This window comes from Ostrea edulis, chromosome 7 (assembly GCF_947568905.1).
Source record: "Ostrea edulis chromosome 7, xbOstEdul1.1, whole genome shotgun sequence".
Lineage (NCBI taxonomy): Eukaryota > Metazoa > Mollusca > Bivalvia > Ostreida > Ostreidae > Ostrea > Ostrea edulis.
This window is the reverse complement of record NC_079170.1, coordinates 1,864,983-1,885,825: the sequence shown is the minus strand read 5'-3', so window position 1 is coordinate 1,885,825 and position 20,843 is coordinate 1,864,983. Positions and strand designations below refer to the sequence as shown.

General features: G+C 34.6%; 2 protein-coding genes and 2 long non-coding RNA genes across 4 annotated transcripts; 3 read left to right on the top strand and 1 right to left on the bottom strand.

The window, feature by feature from the left end:
• Positions 1–976: 976 nt before the first annotated feature.
• On the top strand, positions 977–2,671 carry LOC125655142 (toll-like receptor 6). Its single transcript, XM_056143010.1, has one exon. It carries the CDS (start codon positions 1,265–1,267, stop codon positions 1,850–1,852), a length of 588 nt encoding a protein of 195 aa, XP_055998985.1. The 5' UTR covers positions 977–1,264; the 3' UTR covers positions 1,853–2,671.
• A 3,302-nt stretch (positions 2,672–5,973) lies between these two features.
• LOC125659390 (uncharacterized) lies at positions 5,974–7,611 on the top strand. Its single transcript, XR_008796453.1, has 2 exons — positions 5,974–6,152; positions 7,152–7,611. It is a non-coding gene; the product is annotated as an uncharacterized LOC125659390 (long non-coding RNA).
• Positions 7,612–7,998: 387 nt separating this feature from the next.
• Positions 7,999–10,047, bottom strand: LOC125659391 (uncharacterized). Its single transcript, XR_008796454.1, has 3 exons — positions 9,805–10,047; positions 8,748–8,851; positions 7,999–8,330 (listed from the first exon to the last, which is right to left on the bottom strand). It is a non-coding gene; the product is annotated as an uncharacterized LOC125659391 (long non-coding RNA).
• A 5,313-nt stretch (positions 10,048–15,360) lies between these two features.
• Positions 15,361–18,786, top strand: LOC125656798 (toll-like receptor 2 type-2). The gene is made up of 2 exons (XM_056143006.1): positions 15,361–15,457; positions 17,356–18,786. The coding sequence occupies exon 2, from the start codon at positions 17,409–17,411 to the stop codon at positions 18,000–18,002; it is 594 nt and encodes a 197-aa protein (XP_055998981.1). The 5' UTR covers positions 15,361–15,457; positions 17,356–17,408; the 3' UTR covers positions 18,003–18,786.
• The last annotated feature ends 2,057 nt before the right edge of the window (positions 18,787–20,843 follow it).

Below are 20,843 nucleotides of genomic sequence, written 5' to 3'. Positions count from 1 at the left end.
AAACTGAAATTTTACCCAACTTCATCCATTTTCTACTTACGCAACAACACGTTTAATGGATTATCGGAATCTCCCATGTACAATCTGACAATGGACTTTAAGGATCACGTACGATGTGACGTCAGTGAAGATATCCTGTGCTCTTTTCCTGTTCTGTTGAGGATAGGAATTAATTTTGGAGGTCGATGTGACTTGAATGCAGCAGTAAGAGCGTTAAAATGTTTCCAAAATATAATTGTAGAAATATCCACGAGAAATATCCCATCCTTTATTAGGCAATCGTTGATTTTGAACAAGAGTAATTGTAAGCATCTTTTAAACATCTGTGTACAGAAAGTTGATCTTAGTGAAAACCAAATAATATTTGGACATTTCCTTAAATATCATTATGCATTTGGAACCTCGTATTGTAATAGACTTATTGAAAAATTACCCCAATCTTCAATATATTGATGCTAGTTTTAATAATATTAGGAACATCAGAAAAACGATCAACGTCTCATTGTCGGACCGTTTAGTTTGGAATACAAATATTACGTTAGTTTTATCAAACGTGTTGAGGGTTTTACAGTTCTCTAACAATTACTTTCACTATGTGCCCGATTCTTATCAATTTCAGTTGAAAATTGTAGGCACAACGTTGAAAGAGTTGGACTTGTCCAATACAAACCTCCCGTGTAGTAGGATTGCGGAAGTCGACTTTCCTCTTCTAGAGATCCTGAACATTTCCAACAATAACTGCACCAATATTTCGATTTTTAAAACGTTACCGAATTTAAAAACCCTTCGGGCGTCAAATACAAATTACGATGGTGCAAGCTGGGCACCTTTATTGCGTGATCTTCACAAAATACAACTGTTAGACCTACAAAACAATTATATTCATCATCTTCCTCCCACTTCATGTAAAGAACAAACAAAATTAAATTTTCTTATCCTAAATGACAATTATCTTTCTTGGATCCCCACCACATTTACCAAACCTTACACATTTCTACATTCAAAGCAACAAAATTAAGTCATTGAAAACATCTGATTTTCATGTACTTCAGAGTCTGAAACATGCGAAAACTTTAATTAAATGGAACATTTTTGACTGCGATTGTAATACTATTTCTTCTCTTCGATTAATGAAGAATAATCAAGAACTTTTTGGTTATTTAAATGAAACAATGTGCATCGAAAAATCATCGAATTTTTCAGGACTATTTCAAGGAAGACAATAAGACAATTTGCTGTTTTCGAAAAGAAATGTCAAACTGGAATGTGGTTAATGATTTCTTCCTGTATGTTGTTTTTTGTAACAATTGGAATGGTGGCAGCAATTATCATAAAGAGATATCGTGTGCATGTCGACTACATCATTCTACATCTGCGTAACAGATGGAAAGGTGTAATGTATTCGGAAGAGAGCAAGACCTTGCAGTTTGATGCTTTCATATCCTACTATGAAGATGTCTACCAGTTGGTGAGCACAACTATCTATCAAGAGCTGACAAATGTTGGATTTCAAATTAGCTTTCCCGAGAAAGACTTCATTCCTGGAGTATGGAAAGCTGAACAACTGGTGCAATGTATTGACCACAATCGAAAAGTAGTGTTTGTCATCACTGAAAATTTCCTAGACAGTGGTTGGAATTCGTACGTCGTGCAGATGGCGGTGACCCATGCCTTTCATAACAACCGAAAGCGATCCATCATAGTGATTATCAAGGACAATATTCCAATAGAAAGAATGCAGAAAGACTTGCGATATATCTGGTGGTGTATATTCAGTATAAGATGGCCAGAGGTTGATCAGGTACGGGTGATGAACATCTTTTGGGAACATGTCGCGGATGCCTTGCGTTAACAGTGACTTTCGTCTTCCAATGAGTTTCCCATTGAAACTATATCAAAATCATTCCGTACGATGTATAACTAATCAGGTGTATGTCGAGTATACTAACAAAAGGAGCATTAACATACATGTGAGGTGAAGATAACGAACAGTGATCAATCTCATAACTCCTACAAGCAATACAAAATAGATAGTTGGGCAAACACGGACCTATATAGATTCTCTACTTATGCAAAAAGAGAATGTAGTGGGTTTATAGATGCGGGTAAACAAGTCATAATACTTGTATTTTTTTTAGTTAAATCGCCGATTGAGAACTCGGAAGCAGTGAGCTTTACCCACGACCGAGTGATTGATCTAAAACATATTTTACTGAATATTTTCGATAATAAAAAGCTGTCAAGTTGAAGGGTTTAGTTTTTATGAGTTAGAACTATCATTACATGACACAATTATGCAGTATGTTACTTTTGATAAAGGAGATAAAATTAATTCAAAAGGGGGGAGGGATAAAACAATTAGCTGGGTAAAATAAATATATGCAGGTGTCTATTTGTACCATGTTTTGTCAATCTCCCTGATTAATAGTTGATCATATAAACTTGTAATAACACATTTTATGGGATGCTGGTAGCTAGGGGGGAAAACACATTTACAATGCAATGCAGTTTCTTATTTTCATTATGGTGTCATTCCCCATTTGGTAGTTCATATATAACAAATATGGGGATTTGAGTTGCAATTTTGTACACCTCCACCCCCCTTCTTTGCAGATTTTCTTGATCCACCCCTGCAATACTTTTAATGATATTCACTTGATGTCTATGCTTGTTGCAGATGCTCTTATATACATCATTCCCTTCAGAAGTAGCAATGTGTTGGTGGCTGTTATGAAGAGAATGGGCCCATTTTAACAACTTCTAGGATGGGCGGTACAAGGGTGCATACCAGTGATCAATTTCTCATGACTCTTATGAAGTTGCACTAAAATCTAAGGGATCTACATTTAGCAGGCCAAAGGGCGCAATGCCGATTTTACCTCTGAAAGAATCGCAATGGATACAAGGAACATAACACTGGATTTAACGTTGAAAACGAATAACTAGTCATTATCTGACAGCAACTACATTGTACAAATTTTTTTCACACAGCAAAGGCTACCACTTGTGTAGCACAATTGTTCTGAATTCTATCCTGAATCCACCTCTGATGGTGACATTGTTGATCACTGAGGTGTATTGGAGATGTTGAAGCCCGATGATATATGATTCTTGCTAATAAAGGATTTGATATCACCGTTTCGTTCATCAAATTCTCATTTCAGTAAGGATAAAGCACAGCTGTTACAAGACCAAGAAGAGTCAAATTCATGTAGAGTGTGCAATTGAATAATTAAAAACATCCATATTCTAAATCATATACATTCACAATACAGACTGTTCACTAAGATTTTCAACTCTGTGTGACTCTTGTACATTTGCAAATTCTCTACTGAAGGAAATAGCTGATATGAATTCTACAATTTATTAAATCTTTCCTTTGGACTTAGATACTATAAATGTACAACTTCTTACTCATATTGTTCTGCATTGTCAAGTTGTATTAAATGCATTCAAGTAAATGATAAAGTGAACATTTATTTAAGGTTGCAAGTCAAAGAAATTGTTACAATGGTGATTCGTGCACATCTTCACACTGATCATTTGTAGCAAAAACAAAATGAAAATAATGGAAGACTTTTGAATTTTCACAAGTCTGTCTAGTTGGTTATTGCAGAGAGGGCACAAAGGCTCAATCATGTATGCGAAGTATAATTCCCATAATTCATCTCGAAGGATGAGAATCACTTCCATGTTCATTGGTATTCAAACAATGAAACCGCAAGTGGTGCCTGTGAGGTAAAGCTGATAGAAAACTTGATGCCAATAACCATGGCTCTCTTTGAGCTGCAGAGCATCTTCCGGGTTGCACTCTGAAATTTTTACCAAAAAAAAAAAATATTAAACAATACTGACATCCACTTTGTTTATATATTCTTTTATAAAAATACCAATGCTAGATAATTCTTATTTGGACATTCAACATTTTCGTATAGCATAATAAAATGCATTTACTTATACCTCTGTCTAATATAATTTGTAAAGAAAAACTATATAATAATGCAAGGTGAAGATAACGAACAGTGATCAATCTCATAACTCCTACAAGCAATACAAAATAGATAGTTGGGCAAACACGGACCCCTGGACACACCAGAGGTGGGATCAGGTGCCTAGGAAGAGTAAGCATCCCCTGTTGACCGGTCACACCCGCCGTGAACCCGATATCCTGATCAGGTAAACGGAGTTATCCGCAGGCAAAATCAGTGTGCCAAGAAGGGCTTAACAATCGGTACGAAACACGTCAGACATCATTTGACCGAATGCGAGGTTGTATTGACGAACTAGATCGTTATAACGACCATAGAATAATATCTGCATTTATCTTGAAAAAAATCCTATATGTTTGCACAGGCATCCTTTTCTGTTGCAGAGAAAGGACATTTTTAAAATTTCTATTTTGTCTGGAGATGCATTCATTTTTAGTGAACCTTTATATTTTGGGATCTCCTGAATTTACATGTATACAAGTATTCATTACAGAATGAATATCCTTTAATATTGATAGCTTGATGAGCAGATATTGCATAAAGAGCTCTGGTGAGTTACCTATATTCTGATTGCCTGGGTGGATACATTTCTCTCATTGTCATAGCTTTACGAGGTGCAGACTTAAGATGCTTTTTCCAGCTGTGTTGTTTGCCCTTTTATATCTAAAAGATTAACAAATTAACATTGCAGTCTCTGTCACACAAAACATGTAGATTGTGCACGCTAAAATGCAAATTGACTATCTGGACTAGTCGATATTTCATAATAGACATATAACATGTTCTATTAATTCAGCTGAAATTCAGATAAACCAAAATTCATAAGATATACATGTATTGATATCTACATCCAGTAGCGGATTTACGGGGAGACAGATCTCCACCTCATGACCCCCCCCCCCTAATTTGAATTCCTGGGTCTGCAATACTAGTATATATAGAATTGCACACTAAAATGTTTGTTGACTATCTCGATTAGTGGTAATTCATTTGAAATTAAGATAAATCGAGAAAAAAAATTAGATGCCAGTCGCGGATTTAAAGCCCCTCCCCCCAATTTCTGGATCTGTTCCTGTTTGCAGTTTTACATACCAAACGTATATACTATAATATTATAAATTACTGCAGCTACATAGTGGAAACAAAACTGAATCGTGGGACTTTCATATGTCAGAAGAAAAAATCTCTCGCTGTGACCTTCAATTCGACTTTTAGATATATCGATGACGTTTTGTCTATTAACAATGATAGCTTTCATTCATATGTCGATTTGATATATCCCCGTGAGCTCGAAATAAAGAATAAAATAGGGCTATATATCCATGTTACACAGAACAGGAAAAAGTTTTATTCTTTTCTAGTGCTCTGGCGTTTTCACTCGATGCAGATTATTGAAAATTACCCATTCAACGTACGAGTAAACTTTGCTGCACCAAAATGGACATAGTCGAATTGAAAAATGCACCCCAATGTATAAATCATGGGTATAGTGATAGTTTGGCTTTAGGACAAGTGATAAGAGTGTTGCTTTATATTAAAGGGACTGGTTCACGATTTTTGATAAAAACATTTTTCATATATTTTATGTTAAACATTAAAAATATAACTCATTTAATGTTGACAGCCAAAATTGTGACCTTCTGAATGCAAGAATAAAAGCAATATTTTAGCCTTAAATCTGTGTTATGTAAACATAAATTCGAGTCTTTTTATGTAAACAAACAAGTGAAATATTGATTTTGCAATATAATGCATCTTAATTTTGCATAGTCACAAATTTTAAATTTTACCTGACACATTTTATCCCAAAAATGCTTGAAATGTGAAAGGTATAATAATTTGAGATCGATATCCATTTCTTTTGAAAATTTTGTAAACAATAGCATACCGCAATCTTTGTTTACAAAACAAATAATAAATTCTCTAAAATGAGCTTCTGTGATAATATCTAACCTTAATTTTCATGTGAAATACTTCAAACACAATAGGGTCGGAAAGTCTCGTTTACTTTCACTTTCGATTTACTACTTCCGGGCAGCAGTCGAAAAATGTCACTTTGTTTTGCGTTGGTTATGCTCAGATGACAAGTGTTAAAATGAACCTACAGCCTATATAGATTCCCTACTTATGCAAAAAGAAGAAGAAGTGGATTTATAGTTGCAGGTAAACAAGTCATAATACTTATATTTTTATAGTTAAATCACCGATTGAGAACTCAGAAGCAGTGAGCTCTACCCACGACCGGGTGATTGATCTAAAACATATTTTACTGAATATTTTCGATAATAAACAGCTGTCAAGTTAAAGGGTTTAGTTTTTTATGAGTTAGAACTAACATTACACGACACAATTATGCAGTATGTTACTTTTGATAAAGGAGACAAACTGAATGCAAAAGGGTTCGGGGGGGGGGGGGGGTCGGGAAATATATGCAGGTATCTATTTGTACCATGTTTTGTCAATCTCCCTGATTAATAGTTGATCATATAAACTTGTAATAACACATTTTTATGGGATGCTGATAGGGGGGGGGGGGGGAGGACACATTTATAAGGCAATCAGTTTCTCATTTTCATTATGTTTTAATTAATAATGATATTGCTATGTTTTTATTGCGACCCTCACGAAAAATGCTACCAATTTGGAAACAAAAAAATTTCAGGCGATTGGGATCACTGAAATAACATGTTTTTACAATATTTACATTAAGAAACATAATGCAGGACCCAGAAAAAGTTTTTGATACACATGTACTTCATTTCTGTATATGTGTTTGTAAAACACTATGCCTCTTGTGACAACAAAGAAATAGTAAACATTCACCCATACATTCAGATCTTAAATTAATTCAATTTAGATTGTGGCATTTGAATTCTTCTTGAAAATGAAAAGTTTGATACAAGATGTTTATTTACTGTTTAATGATGCAGTGTTGGGACAAGAGGGGGTGGGGTTGGTGGTGGTGCCATCCCCCATTTGGTAGTTCATATGTAACAAATATGGGGGATTTGGGTTGCAATTTTGATAATTTTAATTTACACACATACATCTTTTAGGGGGATAGTATAAATTACACTTGCCCCCCCCCCCCCCTGCAAATCTTCTTGATCCACCCCTGCAATACTTTTAATGATATTCACTTGATGTCTATGCTTGTTACAGATGCTGTTATATACATCATTTCCTTCAGAAGTATCAATGTGTTGGCGGCTGTTATGAAGAGAATGGGGCCCATTTTAAAAACTTCTAGGATGGGCAGTACTTGGGTTCATACCAGTGATCAATTTCTTATGACTCTTATGAAGTTGCACCTAAATCTAAGGGATCTACATTTAGCAGGCCAGAGGGCTCAATGCCGAATTTACCTCTGAAAAAATCGCAATGGATACAACAAACATAACACTGAATTTAACTTTAAAATTGAATAACTAGTCATTATCTGACAGCAACTACATTGTGCAAAATTTGTCACACAGCAAAGGCTATCACTTGTGTAGCATAATTGTTCTGAATTCTATCCAGAATCCACCTCTGATGGTGACATTGTTGATCACTGAGGTGTATTGGAGATGTTGAAGCCATATGATATATGATTCTTGCTAATAAAGGATTTGATATATTTGATAAACTTTAATCAGGAGTGACATTAAACATATCACCTTTTCTTTCATCAAAATCTCATTTCAGTAAGGATGAAGCACAGCTGTTACAAGACCAGGAAGAGTCAAATTCATGTGGAGTGTACACTTGAATAATTAAAAACATCCATATTCTAAATCATATACCTTCACAATTCAGACACACACATATATATATATATATATATGTCCACTAAGATTTTCAACTCTGTGTGACTCTTGTACATTTGCAAATCCTCTACTGAAGGAAATAGCTGATATGAATTCCACAATTTATCAAATCTTACCTTTGGACTGAGATACTATAAATGTACAACTTCTTACTCACATTATTCTGCATTGTCAAGTTGTATTAAATGCATACAAGTAAATGATAAAGTGAACATTTATTTAAGGTTGCTAGTCAAAGAAATTGTTACAATGGTGATTCATGCACATCTTTACACTGATCAATTGTAGCAAAAACAAAATAAAACTAATGGAAGACATTTGAATTTTCACAAGTCTGTCTAGTTGGTTATTGCGGAGAGGGCACAAAGACTCAATCATGTATGCCAAGTATAATTCCCATAATTCATCTCAAAGGATGAGAATCACTTCCATGTTCATTGGTGTTCAAACTATGAAATCACAAGTGGTGCCTGTGAGGTAAAGCTGATGGAAAACTTGATGCCAATAACTATGGCTCTCTTTGAGCTGCACTCTGAAAATTTTACCAAAACAAGATATATTAAAAAAGACTGGCATCCACTATGTCTATATATTCTTTCATAAAAATACCAATACTAGATAATTCTTATTTGGACATTCAACATTTGTTTTATAGCATAATAAAATTTATTTACTTATACTGCTGTCTGATCGAATTTGTAAAGAAAAACTTTATAATTGACATCTGCATTTATCTAGTAAAAATCCCTATATGTTTGTACAGGCATCCTTTGCTGTTGCAGAGAAAGGACATTTTTAAAATTTCTATATTGTCTGGAGATGCATTCATTTTTGGTGAACCTTTATATTTTGGGATCACCTGAATTTACATGTATACAAGTATTCATTACAGAATGAATATCATTTAATATTGATAGCTTGACGAGCATAAAGAGCTCTTGTGAGTTACCTATATTCTGATTGCCTGGGTGGATACATTTCTCTCATTGTCATAGCTTTACGAAGTCCAGACTTAAGATGCTTTATCCAGCTGTGTTGTTTGCCCTTTTATATCTGAAAGATTAACACATTAACATTGTAGTCATTGTCACACAAAACATGTAGATTATGCACACTAAAATGCAAATTGACTACCTGGACTAGTCAATATTTCATAATAGACATATCACGTTCTATCAATTCAGCTGAAATTCAGATAAATCAAAATTCATAAGATATACATGTATTTATATCTACCATCCATGAAATATGTCAGTGGCAGGTTTAAGGGGAGATAGATCTCCACCTCATGAAATCCCCCCCCCCCCTTATTTGAATCCCTGGGTCTGCAATACTAGTATATATAGAATTGCACACTAAAATGTTTGTTGACTATCTGGATTAGTGATAATTCAGCTGAAATTCAGATAAATAAAAAAAAAATCTTAGATGCCAGTCGCGGATTTAAAGCCCCCCCCCCCCCTCCACACATACACTCACGAATTTCTGGATCTGTTCATATATGCAGTTTTACATACCAAATGTATATACTATAATATTATAAATTACTGCATCTACATAGTGGAAACAAAACTGACTCGTGGGATTTCCATATGTCACTGATATGATTGGTGTCAGTAAAAAGTTCTGTCTTTATTTTATAGAAATATTTTTATGAAATAATTTGAATAAATTTCTAAATGAAACTGTAAAACGTTCAAAATCATAGAATAAAATAGGGCTATATATCCATGTTATACACAACAGGAAAAAGTTTTATTCTTTTCTAGTGCTCTTGCGTTTTCACTCGATGCAGATTATTAAGAGGGGGGGGGGGGGGGTTGTTACCACAACACCAATCAAGAATCAGTCTAATCAGAACTGCGCAAATATATTGCTGAGATTTGATCGAGGACTTTCGATATCTTGAACGAAACTCGGAGATATAGATGTATGGGTGTATATGATGCAAACGACTGTACAGTGCATATGATGCAGACGACTCTATAATGTAAACATAGCTGTACTTTGTTGGAAAATGTCTCGTATTGACGCTTGGACAACCTTTGTAATAACTCAGAGCTCTATCTAGAACACATATTCTCAACCCAGTTGTTATCCACCGCTCTATCGCTTTTTGTAGTAAGCTCTATGTGGTTTTGAACGTAGCGAGTCTAGTACATTATTGATAATGCCATCCTGACAACTGCCCGGAAGTACGATTTCACGTTATTTCTCGCGAGTCACATGACGAGACTTTCCGACCCTATAGACAGTAGATTTTGGAATATCGTGAATCAGGCCCTTTAACCGCTTTTTTAGTATGCAGAATTTATTTGCAGAGAGCAATAAATACAATGAAACAAAAAAATCTTAGCATTATAAAGAATGTGGTACATGCTATTGTATCAAACCGAAAATCATCGAATCGAGACTAAAGTATCGAAAATCGAATCGAATCGAAAAGGTACTGTATCGTAAATCGAATCGAATCGAAAAGGTACTGTATCGTTTCACCCTTAGTGTATATAATGCAAACGACTGTGCAGTGCATATAATGCAGACGACTCTATAATGTTAACATACATTATGTACCTGTACTTTGTTGGAAAATGTCTCGTATTGACGCTTGAACAACCGCTGTAATAACTCAGAGCTCTATCTAGAACACATTTTCTAAACCCAGTTGTTATCCACCGGTCCCTCGCTTTTTGTAGTAGGCTCTATGTTGTTTTGAACGTAGCGAGTCTAGTACATTATTGATAATGCCATCCTGAGAACTGCCTGGAAGTTTGATCTCAAGTTATTTCTCCCGAGTCACATGACGAGACTTTCCGACCCTATTCAGAAATTGAACGTTTGACCATATGACTAAGATTTTACAGTAACCGGAAATGTTTACCAACATTTTCACACATTTTCTTTCATATTTCTCAAGTAATATGTTGGATTTCAAAATAAAGAACCGTATTTCGCATTAGTAAAAATGTTTTAAAAGTTTATATATTTATCTGTTCTTTCCTCATACTAGGATAGCCTGGCGTGCAAAACTAATTTCCGACAAAGCTTAAATTACTGTCACTAACAACAGAGACCACAATTTTTTGTCGCGTTACACAAAATCAAAATTCTAATGAATAATCAAAACCTTGTTTTAGAGTAAACTTACACTCGTTGTCATGTTAAAAGAAATTATATAAGGTATTCATAGTCGGTTAACAAACAGATTTTAATTATCGCAATACCTCAATATAGGGTCAAAAGTGACCAATTAACCAATTATATACTCAAGTGTCCACCTCCGTAACGAATATAGGGTGATGTATCACCTATGTAAACACCTAATTCCCGCGACCTTCGGCACCCAACGAAATCAACGTAAGGTCCAATAATTAAACGCTTTGGTAAAAGGGTATGTACGCTACAACCACTTCAAGAGCTGGAGAGTGAAAAACAATGATATAAGTTTTACGGGACCCAATTTCACTTCAAGAAAGTAAAAAAAAACTGGGAGAAATCGAACGTTCAAGGAATAGATAGTAAATTTGCTTAGTTATGATATAGAGAAAAATCAGCACCATGATATTTCTTCTAGTGATCGAAGTTCAAGCCATCGAAGAGTACTGGAGAGAGAGAGAGAGAGAGAGAGAGAGAGAGAGAGAAGAGAGAGAGAGAGAGAGAGAGAGAGAGAGAGAGGGAGGGAGGGAGAGAGAAGCGTACTACTACCCTAGTTGAATGGTGATCGGATCCTGAACGGTTTAGGATCGAACAGTTTTGTTTGGGAACTGAACACTGAATTGTTTGAATGGAACGGTTTTCAGTGAGAGCGGAACGATGTGGCCAAGGTGAATACGAAAGTTTGGTCTCCAGTTCATATTCTGCATTTTGGATACTTTCTGTACTCTTTATTCATGCATAGACATTACTGGAATGAGAGACCATCCTTATCTAAATAAATGTTTAATCTAATAACACTCTGTAAAATCATCAATGTTTTAAAACGGAAGGAATGGAATAAAAGTAAATTAGTGCATATACGAGTATTTATACGTGACTGAATATTCTCTTTGGGATATTTACATGTTCTAATGTAATGAGTAGAAAATAATTTTTTTTTAAAAGTAAAAAGCGCATTAGGTAATTTCGGGTCTGATTTCAATAACATTATCGGATTTGAATAAAAAAATATAGAGAAAGATAATTCTTACTAGGAAATTCATGTTGACCATGTATTACATGCATTTATTATAAACTTCATACCGATGGCTCATAACTATACAAATGTACATTACAGTGTATATAGCATATTGAACTGTTTATTTTCATCATATGCATATTGCATTTAGACCATTTTAAGTAAATCGGTACATCCACATGGAATTTAACAATGAATAATGAATAAGAATTCTAATTTTAAAATCGTTGATAATAATTATTTTTATTAATGGAATGACTTCTTTGGAGGTTGAGGAAAGAGGAAATTGTTTCAATCATCATTGTTATCATCATATTGATTGATGGTACACGTAATTGTACCCATTCTCTACACATTAAGAGGCTTTTGAGACACCTATCAAATTTCAAAGAACAACATCAAGGAAATCGATGTCACCTGAGACTGGGAACAGGGGATGCTTACTCCTCCTAGGCACCTGATCCCACCTCTGATGTGTCCAGGGGTCCGTGTTTGCCCAACTATCTATTTGTATTGCTTATAGGAGTTATGAGATTGATCACTGTTCGTTATCTTCACCTTGCATAGTGTGGACTCCATGTCCACTCTCCTGTAGACTGATAGTGTTTCCATCACTTTATACCTTCTTTCTTGTAATACTAACTAAAAAGTAATCAAACTCATTTTGATTTTTCAACACTTTCAGCAAAACATGTCAAATTCATATCACTTTAAGAAGTATACTACACGTACTCAACACAGATCTTATAATCTTACATTGTGTTTCTTTCAAAATCTTTCATCTACAAATTAAAAAAATGCACGGTCTTTTCATCAACAGTGACATCGTTATTCATTGATTTATTTTGGTTTCAAAATGGAAAATCTATTTCACTTATTTACTTCTCCAGTAAGCTTATTTCATTTCATAACCTTTGTTGAAAATCGATTTCCCTTTTAACCTGAAATAAAAATCTGTTCTTCAGTGTCGAGGTGAATTGGTAAATAGTCTGTAAACTTTTACAGATTTGAATTCTGTAACTTCTAGTCTTGTGCAACTATAGTATATTGTATCGATTCAAAAGCAGCTATTAGTGCATGAATTCTTTGTCCACTTTGATCTAGCGCCGAGTCGACCTACTGTGACTGACTGACGCGCGATATCTGAATGACCATATGAGAGCAAACACTTTAAGGGAAAGAACGGTTTTAGATGATAACGGAACCTTTTGGGATCTAATCCCTCTGGTATGTCCAGGGATTCGTATTTGCTCAACTCGTTATATTATATCCGTTGTGAGAGTTATGAAATTGATCTCTGTTCGTTATCTTCACCTTACACACACACACACACATAAGTGCACGCACACGCACACGCATACACGCATCCACGCACACCCATACATACATAAATACACACATACACACCCTATATATAATGAGAGAGAAATTATGAGAGAGAGTAATTAATTTTCGTAATGATCTGTAATAGTATAGCTTTAAAGATAAAAAAAGTTACACAAAGACGTTTAGCAAAGCTTTAGTGCTTTCATTTCAAATCTTTAAGCTCTACATTTAGTAACATAGTGGCTTTACGTCACACATAGCTAAACGTTAAAAATAAACACATACACAGACACAGACGCACGCACGCACGCACGCACGCACGCACGCACGCACGCACACACACACACACACACACACACACACACACACACACACACACACACACACACACACACACACACATACACCCCCACACACACATACACACACACACAGAGAGTTTTAAAATGGCCTGATGTCATAAAGGCGTAATTAAAATTTCACGAACATAACGACGTCATAAACAAATGAAGGGAAAAGGTTTTTACTTTTAGCAAATTATGACGTCATAGATAATAAAAGTAAACATATTTCACAGTAAGCTATTGAGAACCGGTTTTAAAGTCTTAATAAAGCGCCTTTCTTTTTCTCGTCGGGAAATAGTATTTTCTGCATACAGTTTATAAAACGGAAATACACCGAATTGTCCGTGGCCACACACATCTATATGTTCACTAACTTTAATTTTTCTGTATTCGGTTGCTGAAATGTGTTGTTTATGAACTCGTATATGAGCTCGCAGAGTAGTTCCAGTTTTACCGATATAATGTTTTCCACAGCCAGCACATGTTATAACATATATTAAATTTTTGGTGGAGCACGTCATATCTGAATGTACCGTAAATTACTTGTTAAATTTGAACGAATTTCATTCCCTTAAGTATGCATTGCCGATCGTCACATTTGGTAATGGTGAAAAAAAATTAGATTTATATAACAGTCTCTTAAGATTTTTCGGTTGTCTCTTGCTGTTGACAAAAGTAATTTCTTCATAATTTCCCCCATTTTTTCATCTGTTTTTAGTAGGTCGTTGAGTTGCCGAACGATAGGTGTAACATTAGAATTCCTTGGGTTGTATGTTGTAACAAACGGTAAAATGTGTGAATTTGTTGTGGGACTGATTTTGGATGCATTGATAAGATTTTCTCTATTGAGTTATCTGGCTTTCTTGATCCCATCGTTTATAAGTTTGATTGGAGTTTTTTCTCTATATATAAATATGTATATTTAAAAGTTTTTTGTCATTTCGAATTTCCAATATATATATATATATATATCTATCTAACAGGGGATGCTTACCCCTCCTAGGCACCTGATCCCACCTCTGGTGTGTCCAGGGGTCCGTGTTTGCCCAACTATCTATTTTGTATTGCTTGTAGGAGTTATGAGATTGATCACTGTTCGTTATCGTCACCTTGCATATATATATATATATATATATATATATATATATATATATATATATATATATATAAAGGGTTCGTGTTTCCTTTACTCAGAGCTTTGTAGTTCTTTTTAAAGGTGTTATGCTGTTTGGCACTGTTAGTTACCATGATCTTTTTCATAAAGATTTGTAACCGTCAACATATTTATTCAACATAACGCGCATTCAAGTACTTATCTTTATTGGATGATAATAAAATTTTATAACGGATTTGTTGCAAAATGAACTGGTCTGATAATGGTAGCTGTAGCTGGAGACGCGTTATAATTTAACATGGTCATAAACCACGTGTTTCAGTTTTGATTGGATGGTACTGAAGTACCTATAAATCTCTTGTTTCTCAATGAATGATTTACTAAAAAAAATATAGGCACCATTTGTTCCAAGTAAGCGTTAAATGAAAATAATTTCCGATTCCCGTAAAGATTAGTATTTGCTGCATTGATACTGATATAATTTTTCGCTATTATTCATGGACGTCTTTGATATTTTTTTTCCAGTTTCATTTTTCCAAATAGTTCCTGAATTGAAATTGAAAAGGAAATACCTGATACCTAATTGCTGACGTTTTGACAATAACAGAAGTAGTTCATTTTGAGAAAGAACGTCATTATGCACAGGATTACGAAAATGAAGAGGATTATCTGCTATATCATTATGATGTTTCAAATTTCCTGTGAGTCTTTACATTATTTTTAAACTTTGAATTTAATAAATTACAGTCTGTTGAATATCACTTTTAAAATTTAATTTCAGCTGTGACTAAGAGTAGAGGACAAATTTGTAAAGTTACGCATCAGAGAGATGAGTGTGGAAACCTGGGTTGGTTGTGGGATTGCAGTCACCTCAACTATGACAAATTTCCTCTTGATTTCAATACAATGTTTAAGGGTGAAAAAGTATCTATTGACCTTTCAAGCAATAACTTTACTTTGATATCATCAGAAACTTTTGCAGGTATCAAAACAACTTTATTAAGGAATGTTTCAGCATTATATTTGAAGAACAATGACATAAAATGCATAGATAGACTTTCTTTCAAACGTATTCCTAGGCTGTGCGTTCTTGACCTTTCGTTTTGCAACTTGAAGCTAGACACTCCAAGAAGGTGGTCATTTTCGTATCTGGGTGAACTGAAAATTCTCTACATACATGGCAATGAATTTTATAGACACGTTTCTAATTATAGCTATCCGGAGAACGAACTATCACGACTATCGTCTTTAACAGAATTGCACATCGACGTGTTTGAAGGATTTAGATTCAGAAGCAAATTCAAACGTTTAAAGCAGTTAAGTAAACTGAAATTCTACCCAACTCCATCCATTTTCTATTTACACAACAACACGTTCAGTGGATTATCGGAATCTCCCATCTACAATCTGACAATGGATTTTAAGGATCACGTACTATGTAACGTCAGTGAAGATATCCTATGCTCTTTTCCTGTTCTGTTGAGGATAGAAATGAATTTTGGAGGTCGATGTGACTTGAATGCAGCGCTGAGAGCGTTAAAGTGTTTGCAAAATAGAACAATTGTAGAAATATACATAAGTTCAAATGTTCCATCTGTTTTCCGGAATCAATTATTGTTGAATCGGAATAATAGTAAATATTTGTCAAACATCTGCGTACAGAAATTCCATGCTAGGAACAACCGAATTGCAGGGATTTCTTTCGATTTTTTTAAAACAAATCTTGGAAGATGTATTGAATATTTGGACATTTCCAACAATAGTATTATGCATTTGGAACCGCGTTATGTAATAGACTTATTGACAAATTACCCCAACCTTCAGTATATTGATGCTAGTTTTAATAATAATAAATGTATTAGAAAAAGAATCAACGTCTCATTGTTGGACAGTTCGATTTTGAATCCAAATATTACATTCACTTTATCAAAAATGTTGAAAGTTTTACGGTTTTCTAACAACTGCCTTCACGATATATCTGATTCTTATGAATTTCAGTTGAAAATTGTAGGCAAATCTCTGAAAGAGCTGGACCTGACCGAAACAAATCTCCCATGTAGTAGGATTGCGGAAGTCGACTTTCCTCTTCTAGAGATCCTAAACATTTCCAACAATAACTGCACCAATATTTCAATTTTAAAAACGTCAACAAAATTAAAAACCTTTCGAGCGTCAAATACAAATTCCGATTTAATATTTTCTTTAAGCTGGAAAACTTTATTGTATGGTCTTAAGAATCTACAACTGTTAGATCTAGAGAACAATTTCATTCATCATCTTCCATCCACTTTATTAAAGGAACAAGCAAAGTTACATTCCCTTAACCTTAAAGGCAATCTTCTTTCGCGTATTCCCACTACAGTGACGTATTTACGAAACTTAAAATATTTAAACATTCAAAACAACAAAATTAAGTCATTGAAAACATCTGATTTTTATGTACTTCAGAGTCTAAAATATGCGAAAACTTTCATTAAAGGGAACATTTTTGACTGCGACTGTAGCGATATATCTTCTCTTCAACTAATAAAGAATAATCAAGAACTTTTTGGCGATTTGAATGAAACAATGTGCATCGAAAAATCATTGAATTTTTCAGGACTACTTCAAGGAAGACAATTTGCTGTTTTTGAAAAGAAATGTCAAACTGGAATGTGGTTAATGATTTCTTCCTGTATGTTGTTTTTTGTAACAATTGGTATGGTAGTAACAATTATCATAAAGAGATATCGTGTACATGTCGACTACATCATTCTACGCCTGCGTAACAGATGGAAAGGTGTAATGTATTCAGAAGAGAGTAAGACCTTCCAGTTTGATGCTTTCATATCCTACTCTGAAGATGACTACCAGCTGGTTAGCACAACAATGTATGAAGAGCTGACAAATTTAGGATTTCAAATTAGCTTTCCCGAGAAAGACTTCATTCCTGGAGTATGGAAAGCTGAACAGCTGGTGGAATGTATTGACGACAGTCGAAAAGTAGTGTTTGTCGTTACAGAAAATTTCCTAGACAGTGGTTGGAATTCGTACGCCGTCCAGATGGCAGTGACCCATGCCTTTCATAACCGTCGAAAACGTTCCATCATAGTGATTATCAAGGACAACATTCCAATAGAAAGAATGCCGAAAGACTTGCGATATATCTGGTGGTGTATATTCAGTATAAGATGGCCAGAGTTTGATCAAGTACGGGTGATGAACAACTTTTGGGAAAATGTGGCGGATGCCTTGCGTAAACAGTGACTTTCGTCTTCCAATGAGTTTCCCATTGAAACTATATCTAAATCATTCCGTACAATGTATAACTAATCAGATCTATGTCGAGCATACTAACAAAAGGAGCATTAACATACATGTATATCAGAAGAGTTGTGATTTGTTGTTTAAATCTTGATTTTTTTTCTGCGAATCACATCAAAACCAGGAAAATGAGCAGTGCCTGAGATGAACAGAACCAAATACTTCTGAGTATAGTGTATAATTATGGTCATTGACCAACTCAACAGAACCAAATCCTTCTGAATATAGTGTATAGTTATGATCGTTAACCATATCAACAGAACCAAATCCTTCTGAATATAGTGTATAATTATGGTCGTTGACAATATCAACAGAACCAAATCTTTCTGAATATAGTGTATAATTATGTTCATTGACCATATCAAAAGGTTCCATAATATTTTGATGACATTGGTTGTGCTTACATTTTTTAAGTTTGTGTTAAATATCACTGTGTGTTCCTATTGCTGTGAATTTGTATTGTGATTCATCTTATTGTTTACATTGTAGTGGAATTGTATAGTGATTAATGTTTTTTTTAGTATTTCAACTGTATGCTTACTCCTCCTAGACACTTGATCCCATTCAGGGATCTGTTTTTGCCCAACCATCTATTTTGTATTCTTCTACTAGTTATAAGATTGATTATTGTTCATTATCTGCACGTTCATTCATTTCCGTATAAGTTATACTATCTACGAGTATACTTATCTGCCATAGTTTATAGATATAATCTGCATTTGCATAGAAATTTAATTTGCTATTGCCTATAGATTGTATTTGCGATTGTAAATTGTCAATATGAATAAAAGAAAACTACAAACAATGATTACATTTGCTGTTGTAAATTGTAAGTTAGCAATACAAAGCAATAAACATGTACCTTACACTGTATATACGTTAGTATATTTTGTGGTAGCTATTTTGTAGATTTTTATTGCTATAAAGCGTTCTCGTCTGTCTCCAGGAAGGGGGAGGTCGACCTGATAATCTACTTGTTCGTGTCCTTGGTAATTTGAATGATTTATATATTTTTATGCTTGATATTCTTTCCATTTGCGTTCAAAGCTTTTAAAAGTACAGGTCTCTCTCTCTCTCTCTCTCTCTCTCTCTCTCTCTCTCTCTCTGCATTGCTGTAGTAAACAAGTTGTGTTTAAAGTAGTTGTAATTTTGCAACTGATCTAGTACGGGGATATCATACATATTTGAAGGGGCATTTTTCGCCGGACATACAGTTCGTTGGACAGTGGATAAAGTATGTATAAAATGGTGACATTTTTTGTCCTCATTTTGGGGGAAATTGGGGCAAGAAGCAGGTCATTCCCGTTTGAATCTGCGTCTGTAATAATTAAAGTGATTATTAAGTAATTCAAAATCTAAAAATGAATACGAATCTGTACATGAAACCGTTTTGGCTAGGATGCCTTTGCATTGTTACCTTCGCATAGCGCTTATAGGTCAAGAAATCAATACTTTTGCATGATTATAATTAGAAGCCTCGTCATTAAGCTCTGCACGAATCATGAGGGTTTTCCATTTGTGTTTTGACTGCTGTTCCGACTCAGTAAAAATTTTGTCCGACACAGCAAAAATGTGTGCAACACGGTAAAAAAATTATTTGATCCACGTCGATCGTGTGCACCATTATGTTTTGACAGCGAAGGACAGAGATCGGTGTCTCAGAGGGACTATATTGCGTAACTGACTACATCTCCCCCGATCATATATGTAGGACATGCAGGAATTTAGAGGATGTAACGGTGTAACTTAGGCTTACCTTACTATTTCTAAACGACCAATGTATTCTTCAGAATCAACGTCAACACAATCAAATTTGATGTCGTTATTTAGTTTCAAACATGAGACTGAAAACAATGATATTGGGGGAGAGAAAAGACAAAAGGTACAAAATTATAGATATACGTTTATGGAAGACAATGCCCCGGTTTCAAGTTCTTCAAAACACTGCCCGGGATTTTACGAGGGTTGTTTACTGAAATACATATGGTTAGAACAAGTGTTAGATAAACATTGCCATTGTGTCAAGCATGAATGTAAAACGGTTTGCGGTCCACATCACGCTACACACAATGAAAAGTAATCGTGTTTTCAATTTGTTTGTACTTCAAACAAAACAAATGAGCATGACAGGTACATGCTACATGTATTTCCGAACGTACAAAGGGTGAAGGAAGGGAAGGGGGTATGGTTTTACCGTCGTTGTTACCTGTCCCACAATTTGTTTTCGTTGAACGATCTTTTCATATAAAAATGCATTTAGTTTTGTGGGGAGATGTCTCTTCTTTATTTCTAAAAGTGGTTTCAACATTACCGTTTGAAAATTACTTTTGCAACGTTTAAGTTCCTAGTTTGAGATTCTCATTGAGCTTATACATTTACATGTTGTAAATATTATATATTTATTGCGAGTTACTTCTGTTACGTTTTTTCGTATTATAACTCCTACACCATCTTCGCAAGTAGCGAATATTATGCTTTTTTGCTAAGGTTATTTGCATTTTCATATAGAGAACTGTTTTATAAAATTCAAACTATAGCAATGTGTATTATGTCTCATTCAGACAAACAGATGAGGTTACTTTGCAATATGAATGAGCTTTTACACAAAAAGTGCAATACACACGTGTTGATGAGTACAGTGTTTAATGTACCTGTGTACAAACTCTTGGTTGTTTTTTTTTTAATTTATGTATAAAAACAACCACTACAATGCCTAAATGTAAATCCATCTATATATGTTAGCCCAATTTATCATAGTCGATTTAGTATATCCTCTTGAACTAA

Coding starts and splice junctions, on each gene's coding strand:
- LOC125656798 (XM_056143006.1), top strand. CDS start 17,409: ATGTGGTTAATGATTTCTTCCTGTATGTTGTTTTTTGTAACAATTGGT.
- LOC125655142 (XM_056143010.1), top strand. CDS start 1,265: ATGTGGTTAATGATTTCTTCCTGTATGTTGTTTTTTGTAACAATTGGA.